The following is an 18600-nucleotide window of genomic DNA, read 5'->3' as shown; positions in this document are numbered from 1 at the left end:
ACAAGCCATGCCTTCAAAACGTGTTGGCCAACATGGGTTGCACAGTACATCCTGGGATTTGTTAACCCAAGATTTGGGGCACATCTAAGGATTATTAAGGACATCTGCAGCACGCTACGAATGCTAATTATTGAAGCGGATCAGCAAGGCAAGCTAACATTCCCATTAGAATCGCATAAATGCAAATGAAATCTGCCGTCCAAGCAGACTTCATCCGCATTTATGCAGAGGAAATAAACAGAAACCCATCTTTTCCATAGTAGAACAAAAAGAGCTAAACACATGGAGGCCGAGGCCGGCTTCTATTGCTTGCTAGTTGCCTCAGGTACACCTCTTAGAAAAATCCACATCCCTGAGAGATTTGGACATTGTAGACAGTCCTCAACTTACAACAGTTCAATGGCTGTGAAAGTTGGACCATAAGAAAGGCTGAGCGCCAAAGAATTGAGGCCTTTAAACTCTGGTGCTGGAGAAGACTCCTGCGAGTCCCTCGGACTGCAAGGTGATCAAACCGGTCAGTCCTAGAGGAGATCAACCCCGACTGCTCTTTAGAAGGCCAGATCCTGAAGTTGAAACTCAAATACTTTGGCCACCTAATGAGAAGGAAGGACTCACTGGAGAAGAGCCTGATGCTGGGAAAGATGGAGGGCAAGAGAAGAAGGGGACACAGAGAATGAGGTGGCTGGATGGAGTCACTGAAGCAGTAGGCGTGAGCTTCAATGGACTCCAGAAGATGGTAGAGGACAGGAAGGCCTGGAGGAACGTTGTCCATGGGGTCACGATGGGTCGGACACCACTTCGCAACAACAACGTTACAACAACGGGAAAAAGTGACTTGTGACAGTTTCTTACACTTAGCAACCGTTGCAGCATCCCCACGATCACCGATTCAAATTCAGACTTTTAGCAACTGACTTGTATTTATGACGGTTGCAGTAGTCCCGGGGTCAGTGATCCCCTTTTGGAACCTTCTGATGAGCAAAGTCAAAAGGGGAAGCCAGATTCACTTAACAACCGTGTTACTGACTTAACATCTGCAGTGAATCACTTGCTGCAACTGTGACAAGATCGTAAAATGGAGCAAAATTCAGTTAGCAAATGTTTCACTTAACAATAGAAATTGTGGGCTCAGTTGTGCCCAGAAGTCAAGGACTTTAAATTGGAAGTAAGTGACAGAATTCAAATTTATATCATGCTACACAACGACGTAACTCATGTGGCCTGGGCTCCATTTTGGCTGAACACCCTCAGGTGATACGTGAACTCATAAAATTGGAGTTTGTTCAGGAAGCCACATCCTAACACAATGTCTGGAACTGTTCCTTTGAGAGTGCTGGGGAAAAGCAAGATTTAAAAATGTACCCAGATGTCTTTATGTGGCATTTCAGTGACATTTAAAAAGTACCACACACACACATACGACTGAGACATTTCACCATACGCGACCTTTATTGGCGTTATCAGAGGGTCATTTATTATACAGAAGTCACATCACACCATTCTCTTCCAATTGAATCCCCTTATAAATCTATAGCAAAAGTGCACTTTTAATCTATAACATATATATTTTTTCAATATTCTCTCCCTCTTTCAAGTCGGGTATTATTCGTAAAAACATTGTCACCAAATATACAAAATACAAGCTTAGCATTCTCCTATGCTGGGTGGTGGCACTTGCCTTCCGATTTGGGGGGGGGGGGGCTTTGCCTATGGACCTATCGGCTCCACCCACCAAAGATGGGGCTTCAGGGTGAAGTGGATTAAGATCCTTCTGTGGTTTTGCTTGGAGAAGATTTCTACCCAAAAGTTCATACCTAATGCATAAATAACTCTTAACTGCCAACTAGTTGTGTTAAGAGATGACAACCTCTGAATAAAATAGGACTCTGGTATATTGGACTGAACGTATCCACACCAGTTGCCTGCCTGAAGTAGTGAAGACTCTTGAAAACTGAATTATTCAAAGACATACACGTGACGTTATGTGCCACTAATGGAATGTTACTGCTAACCAAAAGAAAGCAGCTACTGTAAGACAATGGCTGCAATCTTATAAACTCTCTGGGGGTCCCAGGGTGCTTAGCTTGGTATCCTCACTGAGGGTCTTCTGCTCTTGGAAAGAGAGTTCCAGCTTCTCCCAGGCTCCATGGAAACCTGTAGATAGAACCTCTGATGCTCCGAAGTGGGCTAAGGCAGATGCCGGCGAGTCTCCCTTCTTCTTCTTGGACATTGTCTGTAAAGCTTGGGTGCTGCTGCAGAGATGGACCCCCTTGCCCATCTGTGCAATGCAAGGGAAAGCTTTCCAGTGGAAAAGTTCAACCAACAGATATGGACCCATATCAGCTTTTTGTTGCCGGCACAAGCCAGGCAAACCTTTTGGAAGTAGTACTTTGCCTGACCTTCGAATCCCAGATGGGAGTTCAGCTTTTGCAATTTTCTGAGTCGATTCTCTTCTGGGCAGTTCTCGGCAGAACGTGATTGAGGAAAGCTTTGGGACAAGCAGAGACAATTTCAAAGTTCTCCCAAACTGGAAGCCCATTGTTATCATTCGTGTGGACCAACGAAGGACTCTATGCATTCATCGAGGTGCATCAAGGGCTGCTGGGATCAGCTCCCGTTCATGGTGAGAGTGCTTGGGCACCACGCCTCCTTGAGTGGAATTCTGGGAAGCCGTTGTAAAGAGGGAGAGGCACCAGTGGTTCCCACAGCCCAAACTGGTTTTTAGGTCACAGCCCAATTTAAGGTTCTTATGAGCCGCAATAATTCTGGCAGAGTCTTCTCCATTGCACGTTGTTCCCCTCTTAAAAAGGCTTAGAGTTATAATACGTAACGTTGGAAAACAGACGCTAACTGTGGTTTAGTCCTTCCTAATACTGCCTTATTTTTTTCTCTGTCGAAGCAGCAACAGCACCAGCATAAATGATAGGTGGAGAGCAGGGGGAGATGAAGTTAAGAGGAACTTTTTTCAAGGCATTGATGGACCTTAGTTTAAGTCCTTAACCCTCCCCTGAATTGTTTTTCCAAGGCCAAAATCATGATTATTATTTAAACCTTAAGAGTTTAGAGCTGTGATGTCCATTTACAGCACGTCAATCCACGCCGAGAATTGCTTCTTACATGCAAAACTGAACCCTTAACAGATCCTGTTTCAGCAGAGGGCACTTTTGGCTTAGAGAATAGTTCCAAGAAACTGTTTTTTTTAGTTTATATGCTAGATGTGACCTCCAACGCTTACACCTATTTCTTTTCTGACTTCTACAGTATTGTGGTTCTGAGTCAAAATTTCTTTTTACAAAGGATTAACAGATTTATAAAGCATATAAAAATTACTTTCCGAGGAAAATTTTAAGAAAGAGACAAAGCAGAACAAATGTGGAATAAATAGTGTTATCAGAAATAAAAGGGACATCTTTAACAAAATCTTCAATCCTGTAGAAATGCCTAATGTCCTTTTCCCATAGAAAAAAAAAGTAAAAATTAAACCACGAAGCTTCCGGGATGACTTAAGCTGGCTGCAGTCTTTGAATTACCAAAACTGCAACTGACATCAACTTTCCTCTGCTTGAGTCCCAAAAGAGGACAGGAATTCAGCCAATACCGGAGGGGAAATCGTTCTGTTAGAATACAGAAAAATGGCAATAACGGAAACCAAAAAAGTGTCTTAAGCCAGGACCAAACAGTGAACAGATTTTTACAATGTTACTTTAAAAATCACTTTCTTGGTTCTTGAAGAGTTAAGCAGCCAGGTTTCAAGTAGAGGTAAAAAAATTTGGAAGTTAGCAAGTATAAAATAGCCTAGAAAGAAAATCAAAGTGAAATGCATTCTTGCTCCGGACTGTTCTCCTCCAGAAAACGCACTCCTTGATTTCCTGAAAATTGCCCACAATAGCCAGGAGGAATCAGTTCTGCCATCCCTCGGTTGTCCTTTCTGGGCACAGCCTCGATCCCTTCTGATCTGCACAAGGTGTTCCAAAAACACGCCATCTCAGTCTCTTGATTGATAGAAAAGAATATATCCAGATTCCGAATTTTTGGAAATGTCTGAGGTCAATCCATAGAATTCTTCAATGGCTTGAGCGTCGATTTTCTACAATTTAAGACAATGGAGAGGTTAATGGAGGGAGAGAATCAGAATCACTGTCTATTTCCTCTGGTCTAGCATTTTCACGCCCTGATTTTAAGCAGATAAAGGAGAATATGTGTAGCTCAGGGTTGAAATGAGGGGTCCTTGGTGCTCTCTGAGCTTGGTCGTTTTCTTGCAGACGTTTCATGACCCAAACTAGGTAACATCATCAGAACTACCACTGTCAAAAAGCACCAAGGATCCCTCACGTAAGCATTTTTTTCCAGTCTCTATCACTGTGGGCTCCTCCTGCCTATGGATTAGGGGTGACATGTTAGCATTGTTCCAATACTTGAGGGGCTTCCAAAGCATCAGGAGGCAAGACAAGAAACAATGGATGGAAATAATCAAGGAGAGAAGCAACCTAAAACTAAGGAGAAACTTGCTAACAACTTGCCTTCAGAAGTTGTGGGTGCTCCATCAATGGAGGTTTTTAAAAAAAGACTGGACAGCTACTTGTTTGGAATGGTATAGGGTTTCCTGCTTGAGTAGGGGGTTGGACTAGAAGACCTCCAAGGTCCCTTCCAACTCTGTTTTATACATGTCATTGAAATTCAACCAACAATCAAGTCAGTGGCCCTGGCTTCCCCCACTGAGACAGTCAGCACACGGTAAGGGACGGTGCACGACCGTTTCAGCACATGTGACCTCTTCTCAACCAGAAAGGCAGAGAGCAAGAGAGAGCGAGAGTGGATTCCTCACTGTCATCTCTGGACAAACAAATGGACATAAGAAAAGGCTCCTGCTTTAAATATAATACATTTAAAATACATTAAATATGTAACAAATCAATGAATTAAAACAACCCACTTGGTCTTTGCTGCTATTAACGATTTCTGTGCACATTTAGGCAGGTGGCCTTGCAGTCTGTGGGGCTGAATGCATTTATATGACTCCACAGAAAAAGAAGAGGTGGATGAGAAAGATTGCAGATATTTAATAGTACACGTACTCACGGCAGCAAGAATTGTATTTGCCCAACCTTGGAAAAATGAAAACTTACCAGCGGAAGAATTACTAATTAAGAAAATTCTAGAGTGTGCAGAAATGGATAGATTGACTTTAAAGACAAAAGAGAAAGAAGACTCAGTGTACTTTAGAACATGGGATAATTTCTATCAATGGCTAGAAAGACGAATTAGAGAGAAAGGAATGTGATGTGTAATTTTGAATATATATTAGCCAGAAGGCTATTTAGTGATTAATTAACATATTGTTTATGATAACTATTATCTATTATTGTTTGTTAAATACATGAACCCAGACATTATGCTGTTTGCTAAATATTGAGAATGTTATTTGAAAAAACCCCAACCCCAACCCTAACCTTAATCCTAACCCCATAAAAACTAATAAAATCTATACAAAAAAAAAGGGAAAAAAAGAAAAAGAAGAGGTGGAAATCCAGATGTGGCCTGTACAGGTAGCCCTTGACTTATGACCACAACTGATCCCAAAATTTATGTTGCTAAGCGAGACATTTGTTAAGGGAGTTTTGCTTCATTTTATTACTTTTTTTGCCATAGTTGTTAAGTGAATCACCGCAGTTGTTAAGTTAGTAGCAGGATGGTGAAGTGAATCCGGTTAAGTGAATCCCCCTTTGACTTTGCGTCTCAGGTCGCCAAAGGGGATCACTTGATCCCGGGACACTGCAAACCGTCATAAATATGAGCCAATTTCCAAGCGTCTGGATTTTGATCACGTGACCCTGGGATGCAGCAATGGTCGTACGTGTGAAAAACGGTCATAAGTCACTGTTTTCAGTGCCGCCGTAACTTTGAACCGTCACTAAATGAGCTGTTGTAAGTCGAGGACTATTACATAAGACTACAGACTTACGGTTGTAGTTCACACTCAACATTTTTCGCCAGTCTTTGGCTATTCAAACCATATTCTCAATAGGTGATTTTTGCAGATAATCCTCAACTTACAACCGTTTGCTTAACAATCAAAGTTACAACATCACAAAAAAACCCTCCAAGTGACTTACAACTGGTCCTCGCCCTTACAGCAGTCGCAGGATCCCCAGAGTTCGGTGATCAAAATCTGGGACCTTAGAAACCGATATGCATTTACATCTTGGGGTGTGAGTGTGTCACAGGATCGCCAATTGTGACCTTCCCACACAGCCAAGTCCGACAAGCAAAGTCAATGGGGGAAGTCGGATTCACTTAATGACAGTGTGATTCACTTAACAACTGCAGTGATTTAACAACCATAGCAAAAAAAGTTGCAAAGTCAGGCATGGCTCAATTAATAGCTTATCTCGCTTAGCGACGGAAATTCTACTTCTAGTTGTTAAGTTGAAAATTACCATTATTTATAGCAGGGATATTCACAGGGTTTGGTTCAAAAAAATCTAGATGACGGCCGCCACAGTCCAATCAAAGCTCTTGTCAGGTTTTTATATACATTGTACATGGCATATAAAAATTCAAAAATCTGCAGGGGCCCCGACTTAATGCTTCAAAACGCTGAAAACTGCTCTCAAAGTTACTAGCTTTCATCCGAGAGAAACACTGAATCACTCACACTTTCTTCTCCAGACCTGAGAAGATAAGATAAGATAACCTTTATTGTCATTTTTGTTACTGTGGGCACAACGGCACACATCAAAAATGAAATTTAGTTGCCCGCTCTCAAGCGAAATACATACATGACACAACACCTAAACATACTATGTACAACATATGTATAGACCAGTGGTGGCGAAGCTATGGCACGAGTGCCAGAGGCGGCACGCACAGCCCTCTCTGTGGGCACGCGTGCCGTCGCCCCAGTCCTAGGCCCTCAGCTGGGTTTTATAAAACCTTTTCGCTTTAGGCCTCCGCCACCATGTGCAAAAAAAAAAAAAAGTTCAATCAATCAATCAATTTCAACTTCTCGCGGGAAAAAAAAAGATCTTGCAAAGTTGGGATTGATTGAACTTTTTAGTCCCACCCAGCCTGCCGTTACCACTGCAGCCATGCCCACCCAATGGGCCACGCCCACCCAATGGGCCACGCCCACCCGGCACTCGACGATGCATAAGTGGGTTTTGGGTTGCAGTTTGGGCACTCGGTCTCTAAAAGGTTCGCCGTCACTGGTATAGACCCACACCCCTACATGTACATAACAAATAAATATTAAATATTGTCCCTTCGCTCTCAGCCCTGAAAAGTAAAAGTGGTCCTGTTTTCCTTCCCAACTCACTAATCACAGCAGTTAAGAGAAATTAATCAGGCTGCAAAACAGCTTAGGATGCTTATGTGCTTGCGACTTTCGAGGCGGGGGCCAATCTAATATAGCTGCTTCCAATAGAGAAGCGTTTAAAATTTATGGAGTCTGGAAAAGCCGTAAAGACCCACCAGGTGGGGAGAGCACCGAGCGAGAGGGTGATTTAGCTAACTCATTTTATTTCGCCACCCATTTCTACAAGCAAGAATGCTGCAAACCGAAAAGTGTATCGTAAAAAAAGTAAGTCTTTACAACAATGATTAAGGGCCTGGAGACAAAAACATGAAGAACAGTTGCAGGAACTGGGTATGGCCAGTCTAGAGAAAAGAAGAACTAGGGGTGACATGATAACAGTGTTCCAGTATTTGAGGGGCTGCCACAAAGAAGAGGGGAGGGTCAATTTATTTTCCGAAGCACCAGAAGGCAGGACAAGAAGCAACAAATGGAAACTGATCAAGGAGAGAAGCAATCTAGAACCAAGGAGAAATTTCCTAACAGTGAGGACAATTAACCAGTGGAACAGCTTGCCTCCAGAAATCGTGGACGCTCCATCACTGGAGATTTTTAAGAAGAGATTGGACATTCACCTGTCTGAGACGGTATAGGTTCTCCTGGTTGAGCAGGGGGCTGGACTAGAAAACCTCCAAGGTCCCTTCCAGCTCTATTCTATTCTATTTTACAGCTCCTCATCCAACCTCAGTAGGGAGAACAGAGTTCGCGAATCTTCTGCTGTACTGGCTTGTTGTTGCACTGTGCCTTGTTGATGTCATTTGAAGGCATATTAGTACTGATTTATTGGGGCTGGGGTTGGAACTGTGGTTGCGTGATTGATGTTGAAGAGTTTATATTTAGAAACAAAAGCACAAAGTGAAAACAGCTTTGACCCAAAGTTATTATACAAAGCCCTGGAGCGAGACCCAAACCTACCTCTACGATGTCATCATCAAAGAGCAACCAAAATCCGTGGCTCTTCACGATGGTGATGTAATGCCCACGATTTGGACCACTGCAACCAAGGAGAGAGGGAAGGTTAATGCCGGGTGTGGACACGTGGACTCCAGCTATGGTTCTCCTAGGACAGGGGTAGGCAACCTTGGCTCTTTTATGACTCGTGGACTTCAACTCCCAGAATTCCTGAGCCAGCTATGCTGAGGGGAAAGGGAGAGGTTTCCAAGCTGAGCCATGTTGGCTCAGGAATTCTGGGAGTTGAAGTCCACGGGTCATAAAAGAGCCAAGGTTGCCTACCCCTGGTCTAGGCTTTTCATCTTCAGAAGCTGCTCTGACAGAAGTGGAAGCGCTCCCATCCATTTCAGTGGGAGCTGTGGCTGATTTTCTGAGGAATGAATCCCTGGTCTTAGTCAAGACGGAAGGGAGGATGAGGACTAGAGTGAAGGCACCTCCACTTGCTTAAGGGCAAAAGCCACTCCCGTTCGGGCTTCTGGCCCTGAAGCTTCCCCATAATCCCAAGATGGTGTCACCATCAGGTGGTAAAGCAATGAAAAGAGTACACGCCATCCTCGACGTACAATCACAGTTGAGCCCAAAATTTATGTGCTAAGTGAGATATTCGTTAAGTGAGCAGGGGGTTGGATTAGAAGACCACCAAGGTCCCTTCTGGTGTCACCATTGACTTTGCTTGTCGGAAGGTGGCAAAAGCTGTTACAGGACACTGTGACTGTCACAAATATGAACCAGCTGCCAAGTGTTTGGATTTTGATCATGTGACCGCAGGGATGCTGCAACGGTCGTAAGTGTGAAAAATGGCTATAAGCCACTTTTTTTTCCGGTGCCGTTGTAACTTGGAATGGTCACTAAATGAACTGTTGTAAGCTGAGGACTACCTGTAAAGCGAAGTGGCCTCTGAACGTCTTCACAAGAGTTAAAAATAAATTATATTTCAACCTCCAAAATTGACTCAGGAGTCAGGACTTTCTCTTGAATAGATTAAGCTCCCCCCTTAAGGGATAGTAAGAACCAGCCCTCTCTCCATAGAAGTCACAGACCATCATGTGGTGGAAGCAATGTTGGTTCTGGGTGTGGCTTGCCACTTTGTGGCCGTGACACACATCTAGCTTTCCAAACTTTGGCCCGCTCTCTGCATTGGCTTCGTGGTCCTTTTTCCTACAAGGAATTCTTGACTGAATGTTGGTGTTCTTTATTGCCTTTCCACTCCTGGTTCCACTCTGCTTGGGTAAAGGAGGCTGGTGGCTTCCATGCTGCCCACTGGATAGGAGAAACTGTTAAACTTAGTAAGGCTGTATTGCTATTATTCTTCCCACCTTTCTTATTACTCATCTCCTTATCTACTTACGACTATAACTTTGCTGCTTGTATCTTACGATTTATATTGTTTTATTTAGTTTCCTAGTATGATTTATGCTGATTGCTTATCTAGCATCCCATGACTCACTAAATGTTGTATGTTATGATTTATGATGAATTTATTTTTACAATGACTATGATCATGATTTATCACTTATACCTTTTATGTAGACTGAGAGCTTCTACACCAAAGACAAATTTCTTGTGTGTCCAATCACACTTGGCCAATAAAGAATTCTTATTCTATTCTATTCTATTCTATTCTATTCTATTCTATTCTATTTTATTCTTATTTTATATAAAGATTGTATTCTGTTCTGTTCTTCATTCCTCCATTCCATTCCATTCCATTCCATATAAAGATTCTATTCTATTCTATTCTATATAAAGATTCTATTCTATTCTATAAAAGATTCTATTCTGTTGTTCTTCATTCCTCTATTCCATTCCATTCCATTCTATTCTAATTCTTATTCTATTCTATATATTCTATTCTGTTCTGTTCTGTTCTTCATTCCTCTATTCCATTCCATATAAAGATTCTATTCTATTCTATTCTATTCTATTCTATTCTATTCTATTCTATTCTTTCCTCTATTCCATTCCGTTCTATTCCTATTCATTACAGATAATCCTCGACTTACAACAGTTTGTTTAGTGATGGTTCAAAATTACAACGGCACTGAAAAAAGTGGCTTATGACCAGTTTGCACATTTATGACCGTTGCAGCATTTCCATGGTCATGTGATCAGAATGCAGACGCTTGGCAACTGCCTCGTATTTAGGACGGTTGCAGTATCCCGGCGTCACGTGATCACCTCTTGCGACCTTCTGTCAAGCAAAGTCCATGGGGAAGCCAATTTCCTTAACAACCGTGTGACTAACTGAACTGCAGTGATTCACTTAACAACTGTAGCAAGAAAAGTCGTCAAATGGGGCAAAACCCACTTAACAACTGTCCCACTGAGCAACGGAAATTCGGGGCTCCATTGTGGCTGTAAGTTGAGGACTGCCTGCATAGTCCTCAGGTTTGGTACACATTTTTTTTTTTGCCTTGCGTTTAAACATTGTTAGCTACCCTGAATCGTGAATTTAAAAGGGCTGCCGTAACAACTTGAATAAATAACATACATTAAAGCAAAAGCTGTCCATGAATAGTAGACTTGTCTCCAGCCGAAGTAATATATGCTAAAGAGAACTCACTTGCATCTTGAAATTTAATCCTAAAGTGTATGTGACAATCTAAGCCTCGTTTGTACGGGCAGAGAGCTTCACAGCTTGTGCTAGGCTGTCGTGTGCAAATCCAGGCTTTCATGACTGATAGAACAGCACCAATCATGGTTCGGTGAGCAAACTGTGGTTACACAAATCATGCGCCGTGTGATGTGGGAGTTCAGTCTAGGGCTGGGATGGAACCTTTGAGAGAGAAAGAATGATTCTATACTATGTACCTCTTCTGCAAAAACTAATTAGGAAGGCTTAAAACTCAGGCACTGATCACAAAGCCAAAATTAATGGATTCAATAAACTTAGGTACCCAGTGGTGCTACTGTAGAAAACCCTTAAATCATTTGGCCAACCTGCTTTAAGTGCCTCTTTGTTCCAAGAATAGCTGGTTTCAATTTTCCTTTGCAATAGATGAAGTATCTTGCATCTGGTTCCCATAAATAAAGCAACATTTTCCATCAATCTATTTAACTGATATACACGTTTAAAAATGTGCATGTACCAATTATACTTCCAAGGAGAAGAAAAATGCAAAAGGTTCCTGTGTGCATAGAACAGATAAGCGACCTTCGGCCTCCTCAACACTCTTAAACACACTCCTATCATCCTTCTCTACTAAAGCTATCTCAGGGATGCAGAATAACAGAGTCGGAAGGGACCTTGGAGGTCTTCTAGTCCAGGGCTTTTCAACCAGTGGTACAGGTACCACCTCTGGTACATTGGCACCTGGCAGGTGGTACGTGACCATCCTAGAAAAGTGGTAGGAGGGGAGGGGAATGAGCTGAACCGGTGGCAGCACCGCACAAGCCTGAGCGAGAGACGGCTGGAGCTGCAGGGCTGTCAGGGCTCAGTGGAAGCGCCAGGATCAGCGCCAGGCTCCAGCTGGAGCTTGGCGCTGATCCTGGCGCTTCTGCTGAGCCCTGAAGAAGCACCAATCAGCTGGAAAGCAGCACTGATCCAGGATCAGCGCCAGGCTCCAGCTGGAGCTCGGCGCTGATCCTGGCGCTTCAGCTGAGCCCAGAAGAAGTGCCGATCAGCTGGAATGTTGCAGCATCTCCAGGGTCTTGTGATTTACATTCAGATGCTTGGCAACTGATTCATATTTATGACGGTCACAGTGTCCCAGGGTCATGTGAAGCGACCAAAACCTGCTGCAACCACCCAGCAGACGGGGGGAATAAAAACCAAACACCCCCCCACCCCACCCCTGCTGCCAATCCTCAACAGAAATGCTCACAACAATGAAAACCTCAGACAGGAGGAAGAGTGCCGCCGGGCAGGCAGGCAGGTGTCTTGCTCGGCTGTAGTTTGGGGGGCACTTTTTTCAGTGCCACTGTAACTTCAAACAGACACTAAGCGAACTGTTGTAAGTCGAGAACTACCTGTACCTTATCATTTTTTTCCTTTTTTTTTGTCATCAAGTTTTTGACCCCTTGCTAGGCGACTGGTGGTACTCGGATGTTGCCATATCCTAAAAGTGGTACAATGGGTGAAAAGATTGAAAAGCCCTGCTCTAGTCTAGTCCAACCCTCTGATCAAGCAGGAAGCCCGATACCATTCCAGAGCAAGGTATACAGGTAATCCTTGATTTACAACAGTTCATTTACTGACCATTCAAGGTTACAACCACACTGAAAAAGTGATTTATGACCACTTTTCACACTTACGACTGTTACAGCATCCCCATAGTCACCTGATCAAAATCCAGACGCTTGGCAACCGGCCTGTATTTATGACGGTTGCCGGGTCCCGGGATCATCTTTTGTGACCTTATGACAAGCAAGGTCAATGGGGAAGCCAGATTCACTTAACAACCGTGTTATTAACTTAACAACTGTGGTGATTCACTTAATAATTGTGGCAAGAAAAGGCATAAAATGGGGCAAAACTCAATTAACAACTGTCTTGTTTAACAACAGAAAAGTTGGACTCAGTTGTGGTCTTGAGTCAAGGATTACCTATACCAGGGGTAGGCAACCTTGGCTCTTTTATGACTCATGGACTTCAACTCCCAGAATCCCTGAGCCAGCCTGGCTCAGCTTGGAAACCTCTCCCTTTCCTCTCAGCGTGGCTGGCTCAGGAATTCTGGGAGTTGAAGTCCACGAGTCATAAAAGAGCCAAGGTTGCCTACCCCTGATTATGGGGATGCGGCAAATGATCATAAGGGCGAAAAGCGCTCATCGCTCACTTTTCCCGGTGCCGTTGTGCCTTTGAACGGTCATTAAATGAACTGTTGTTAAGTCAAGAGGCCTACCTGTACCAATAGTGACAGGCACCTTGGGTGCAATCCCAAAACATCTGGAGCACATGTATAACAACGGCATTGACAAAATCCCCATCGGTCAATTGCAAAAGGCAGCTTGACTTGGCATGGCTGACATCCTATATAATCAGGGGTAGGCAACCTTGGCTCTTTTATGACTCAGGGACTTCAACTCCCAGAATTCCTGAGCCAGCACGGCTCAGCTTGGAAACCTCTCCCTTTCCCCTCAGCATGGCTGGCTCAGGAATTCTGGGAGTTGAAGTCCACGAGTCATAAAAGAGCCAAGGTTGCCTGCCCCTGGCCTATACAAAGGCCAGACAATAAATGAAATGGAGAAAAAAAAAATGGAGCAGAACGGCAGAGGACTTTCCCTTTTTGATTTGCAATGGAGGGTTCTGGTAGAAGATCTTGTAAGAGGCAGTGAGATTCAGGGATGGAAGTGATCTGTGAAGGACGAGCAACAGCTGATTGAGAACAATTTTAGCTTAGGTGGTTCTCAGGCAAAAGGGAGAACTTAATGAGGGGGGGGGGAAGAGATGAGAGACAAACCATAGCCCTGTCTGGAATTGCATACCTTTGTATCTTGATAGCTGATCTACCCCTTCGCAAAATTGGAATGCTAGCCCCAAACTAGCATTGGTTCAGGCTGGGGGAGTCTCCCTGAAGTTCACTGCAACTCAAGAAACACCAGGGGGCTGTAACTTACCTATGATTTGGTGCTCTCTGAGCTTGGTAGTTTTCTTGCTGGTGTTTCAACTGCCAACTAGGCTAACGTTATCAGTGTTAATCCTAGCACTGACGAGGTTATCTCGTTGGATAATGAAACCAAGCTCAGAGAGCATCAAGGACCCCAGAGGTCTCCTCCTCCTCCTCCTCCTCCACTCTACAAACCCCAATCCCTCTAGCACTGATGATATTACCTAGTTCAGGGCTTTTCAACCAGTGGTACGGGTACCACCTGTGGTACATTGGCACCTGGCAGGTGGTACGCGACCATCCTAGAAAAGTGGTAGCGGGGGAGGGGAATGAGCTGAACTGGTGGCAGCACCGCACAAGCCTGAGCGAGAGACGGCTGGAGCTGCAGGGCTGTCAGGGCTCAGCGGAAGCACCAGGATCAGCGCCAGGATCCAGCTGGAGCTCAGCACTGATCCTGGCGCTTCTGCTGAGCCCAGAAGAAGCGCCGATCAGCTGGAATGTTGCAGCATCTCCAGGGTCTTGTGATTTACATTCAGATGCTTGGCAATTGATTCATATTTATGACAGTCACAGTGTCCCAGGGTCATGTGAAGTGACCACAACCTGCTGCAACCACCCAGCAGACGGGGGGAATAAAAACCAAACACCCCCCCACCCCACCCCCGCTGCCAATCCTCAACAGAAATGCTCACAATGATGAAAACCTCGGACAGGAGGAAGAGCGCGGCCGGGCGGGCAGGCAGGTGTCTTGCTCGGCTGTGGCTTGGGGGGCACTTTTTTCAGTGCCATTGTAACTTCGAACAGTCACTAAGCGAACTGTTGTAAGTCGAGGACTACCTGTACTTTCTCACTTTTTTCCTTTTTTTGGTCATCAAGTTTTTGACCCCTTGCTAGGCGACTGGTAGTACTCGGATGTTGCCATATCCTAAAAGTGGTACAATGGGTGAAAAGGTTGAAAAGCCCTGACCTAGTTTGGGTAATGAAACGCCTGCAAGTAACCAACCAAGCTCGGAGAGCATCAAGGACTCCACAGGTTTCCCGGTCCTCCTCCACTCTGCAAACCCCAATCCCTTCTAGCGCTGATGATGTTACCTAGCTTGGTCAATGAAATGTCTGCAAGAAAACAAGCAAGCTCAGAGCGCACCAAGGAGCCCACCGTTCTTCTCCTTCTCCTCTCCTTCCCCTCTGCTCTGCAAAGCCCACTATTTTCCTAGCACTGAGGACGTTACCTAGCTGGGCCGTGAAACATCTGCAAGAAAGCCACCAAGCTCAAGAGAGGATCCCCCAGCTCTGAGTTACCAATTTTCTCTCTGATGATTATCCCCTAGGATTTTGGGGGAGGCATTTTACCTGCCGCAATGCACCACCACAGCCACGAGATCATACATTCGATCTGGGTTCGTAGCATCTCCTGATGTGTTGAAGAGTCGAAGCTCCAGGGGAAAGACCACGCGGTAGGAAAGTTTGGTGTACCGGTGCAGCTGGTCCATGTACTTGAACCTTTTCAAGTGCAGAGCGAGAATCATGGGCAGCTTTTTCACTCGCATCCTTGATGAGCAAGGTTAAGATCGAAGGAAAAAGAAAAGAAAAACAAAAGCAGGTCTTACAAAATCAGGCTCAACACAGCTTATTAAAATAAAAAAACAAAACAAAACTTTGGTGAATAAAAGAGTGCTTGATATTTTGTTTGCCACCCCCCCCCCAAAAAAAAACCAGGAAAGATTTGCAGCTTCTGGCAGTGGGTTGATTTGAGCACTAAGCAACAATTGAATGCAAGGCAGCTATTTATCTGGGCCCAAACCACAGCCTATAAATTGGTTAATATTGACAAAGAAACCAGAAAAAAATGCCTTTATTTATTAACTAGATTTTTAAAATCCAGCCTTTATTATTTTTATAAGTAATTCGGGGTGTCAAACATTCCTAATGCTCCTTCCTCCTATCTTCCCCACAATAATAACCTTGTGGGGTGGGGTGGGCTAAGAGAGGGACTGGCTAAAATCACTCAGCCGGCTTTTATGCTTAAGACAGGATTAGAAAGATTGGCCCGGAGTCACCCAGCCAACTGTCACGTCTTAAGGCAGAATTAGAACTCAGAGTCTCTTGATTTCTAGTCTGGGGCCTAACTACTAAACTAGGGACCTTTGCCCTCCCCCCCCCCCATACACACACGCACACCCATACTGCATCAAGAAAACTCAAAGTTTGAAGCCCGCAAGTGTCAAATTCTACAAGAAATACCATCTGGTCCTGTACAGAATTTATTACACTATTATTCAGCTTGTCTCTTTATTTGGTGTGATGAATTTCACCCTTTGACACTTGAAATTCACAAGTTTATTGCTCCACTGGATGTCAGGGCTCTGAAAAGCTCCTGGGCCCCCTGCAGCTCAGAATTACTGAATTACTGGTCTGCAGAGTTAATCATGCAAAACAAAAAAATAAACAGAATTATGAGGAGCAGGGAAAGAGTTATTCAGTTCCCTTTTCCTTCTCATGCAGAAACTCATTTGGCCATTCTTCACATCTTTGAGATTAGGCCAGACGCTTTTGAATGCATCTCAATAAGCTGTAACAAATATCTCATTCGTTTTTCTATATGCTTTTTATTACAAAAAGATACAAGACGGTAAAAACCAACACAAACTAATACAGTGAGGAAGAAGTCGCCTATGTGTGAGTTGGGTGGCTATGTGAATTTATTTTAAAAAGAAAGGAAGGAAAAAAAACAAAACCCCATAAACTGCAAGGTAAGAAAAACGTCAAGGAAAAGTAAAATAGAAAAAAAGACACAGGTAATCCTCGAATTACAATCACAATTGAGCCCAAAGTTTTTGTTGTTAAGCGAGACATTTGTTAAGTGAGCTTTGCCCCATTTAACAAACTTTTTTGCAACAGTTGTAAAATGAATCACTGCAGCTGTTAAGTTAGTAACCCGGTTGTTAACTGAATCTGTCTTCCCCCATTGGTCAGAAGATCGCAAAAGGGGATCACGTGACCCCGGGACGCAGCGACCGTCATAAATACGAGCCAGTTGTGCCAGCATCTGAATTTTGATCACGTGACCCTGGGGATGCTGCAGTGGTCCTAAGTGTGAAAAATGGTCATAAGTCCCTTTTTTCAGTGCCGTTGTAACTTTGAACGGTCACTAAATGAACTGCTGTTAAGTTGAGGACCACCTGTATAGCGAAGTGGCTTCTGAACGTCTTCATAACAGTTATAAATAAAATGTATTTCAACCTCTCTCTCTCTAAAGTTCCATCATTTTTCTCCTCTTTCTATAATCTATCTTGGCTAATCATGAAAAATTCCTTAGAAAGGTCTCAATCGTCAACAGCAGGAAGATCCTTTTCAACTACAAAGTGAAGAGTTGATTAAGGGCCCATCACTTCTTTCTCAGCAGAGTCCACCTGCCGGGTCTGTTAAGGCGATCAAGAACCGAAGTCCTTGGTGGGGCCCAGGTACGTAACAAAAATGCATCTTAGCCCTACCTCTTTTGTGCTTCCTGTTTACTCCGGCACTGCTCACAGTAGTACTTGTACTCGCTGCACAGCGTCTCGGTGTTACTGAACCCTCTGCAAAATGGAAGATTGGAGCAGAAGTTATAATTATCAGGTTTTCCAGCACTGAACAGATTTTCTCAGGGACATCTGTATAGGGCCCCCCCACAGGTCAAAGATGTCTCTGTCTGCAGTGGGGAAATACAAATGCCACCCAGCACCACAAAACAGGCAATTTAATGGTTGACGCTAATCTCTCTTCTGTTTTTTCCCTGTCTCCTTTAGGCCCCATCCCGAAATGATTCAGAGAAGAAACAGTAAGAAAAAGCCACTTCTGATGACTGTAATTGATTGGGGCCCTTTTGTGGCTAACATAACATTCCAATCAAGTAATTGCTGCTGCTAATTGATTGTGTGTGGGTTTGTGCCTGTGAGATCGCCTGACAGCATCATTATCACATCAAACAACTGGGTCTACAATGGCAGAGTAAGTCAAGGATTTGCAGTTGCACGATGGCCAAAGCAAGCAGACAACTCTCATTGAAGCCCTATTTCAGCCTAGAAGTCTTATAAAAGGCAGAATACACATAGTTAAATAAAAATAAATAACACTCTAGGAAGCTATTTAATGTGTTAGTGTTGGCTTCGGGCTTCAGTGTCCTGGGATTAAATAAAATATCCTTCTGTTTTATCTGGCTGCCTTTTCTGTTTTTGTTGAAACGGGTACCTCAAGCAGTGTGTGATTGATGTATTTTGTTCCACGTCAACCGACAGGTCTAGAAAATCTTCGTCTTTGCTGCTCACCTTGAAGAGGGGAAAAAAATGCAGATTTTAAAATGTTTAAGAAATAGAATGAAGAATGTACAACTGTACAGCACTGAATTCCTAGCAGGGTTCTCTGACAAACCTTTCATCTCAGTGAAGGATCCCGAGCCAGTCACATTACTCCTAGGAAAGTGGGTTTTAGGCTTGTCCTCGGCTTACGACCACAATTTCTGTTGCTAAGATAGTTATTAAGTGAATTTTGCCCCATTTTACAGCCTTTCTTGCCACAGTTAATAATAATAATAATAATAATAAATTTAATTTATATGCCGCCCTTCTCCCAACGGGACTCAGGGCGGCGCACAACATATTTAAAACAAAACATAAATACATTCCCCCCCGATAAAACCGAATTAAATCAAATTTTAAAGTTGTGTCTCTGTCGAATTGTTAAAAGATAAACCCCAAATAAAATCCTCCCTAGGTC

General features: G+C 43.7%; 1 protein-coding gene across 1 annotated transcript in view; it reads right to left on the bottom strand.

The window, feature by feature from the left end:
- Positions 1 to 3473: 3473 nt before the first annotated feature.
- LOC107282922 (ubiquitin carboxyl-terminal hydrolase 12-like) overlaps positions 3474 to 18600 on the bottom strand; it is a 32810-nt gene continuing 17683 nt past the window's right edge. The window contains exons 6-10 of the mRNA XM_029283104.1: positions 18076 to 18152; positions 17340 to 17423; positions 15199 to 15396; positions 8267 to 8345; positions 3474 to 4087 (exon numbers count right to left, since the gene is read on the bottom strand). Of these exons, the coding sequence (XP_029138937.1) occupies positions 3986 to 4087; positions 8267 to 8345; positions 15199 to 15396; positions 17340 to 17423; positions 18076 to 18152 (540 nt within the window). The 3' untranslated portion in view covers positions 3474 to 3985. The remainder of the gene's footprint in view (positions 4088 to 8266; positions 8346 to 15198; positions 15397 to 17339; positions 17424 to 18075; positions 18153 to 18600) is intronic.

Source organism: Protobothrops mucrosquamatus, unplaced genomic scaffold (assembly GCF_001527695.2).
Source record: "Protobothrops mucrosquamatus isolate PMUCROS unplaced genomic scaffold, P.Mucros_1.0 scaffold19, whole genome shotgun sequence".
NCBI lineage: Eukaryota > Metazoa > Chordata > Lepidosauria > Squamata > Viperidae > Protobothrops > Protobothrops mucrosquamatus.
The sequence above is the reverse complement of the archived record's forward strand: the minus strand, read 5'-3'. Positions and strand labels throughout refer to the sequence as shown.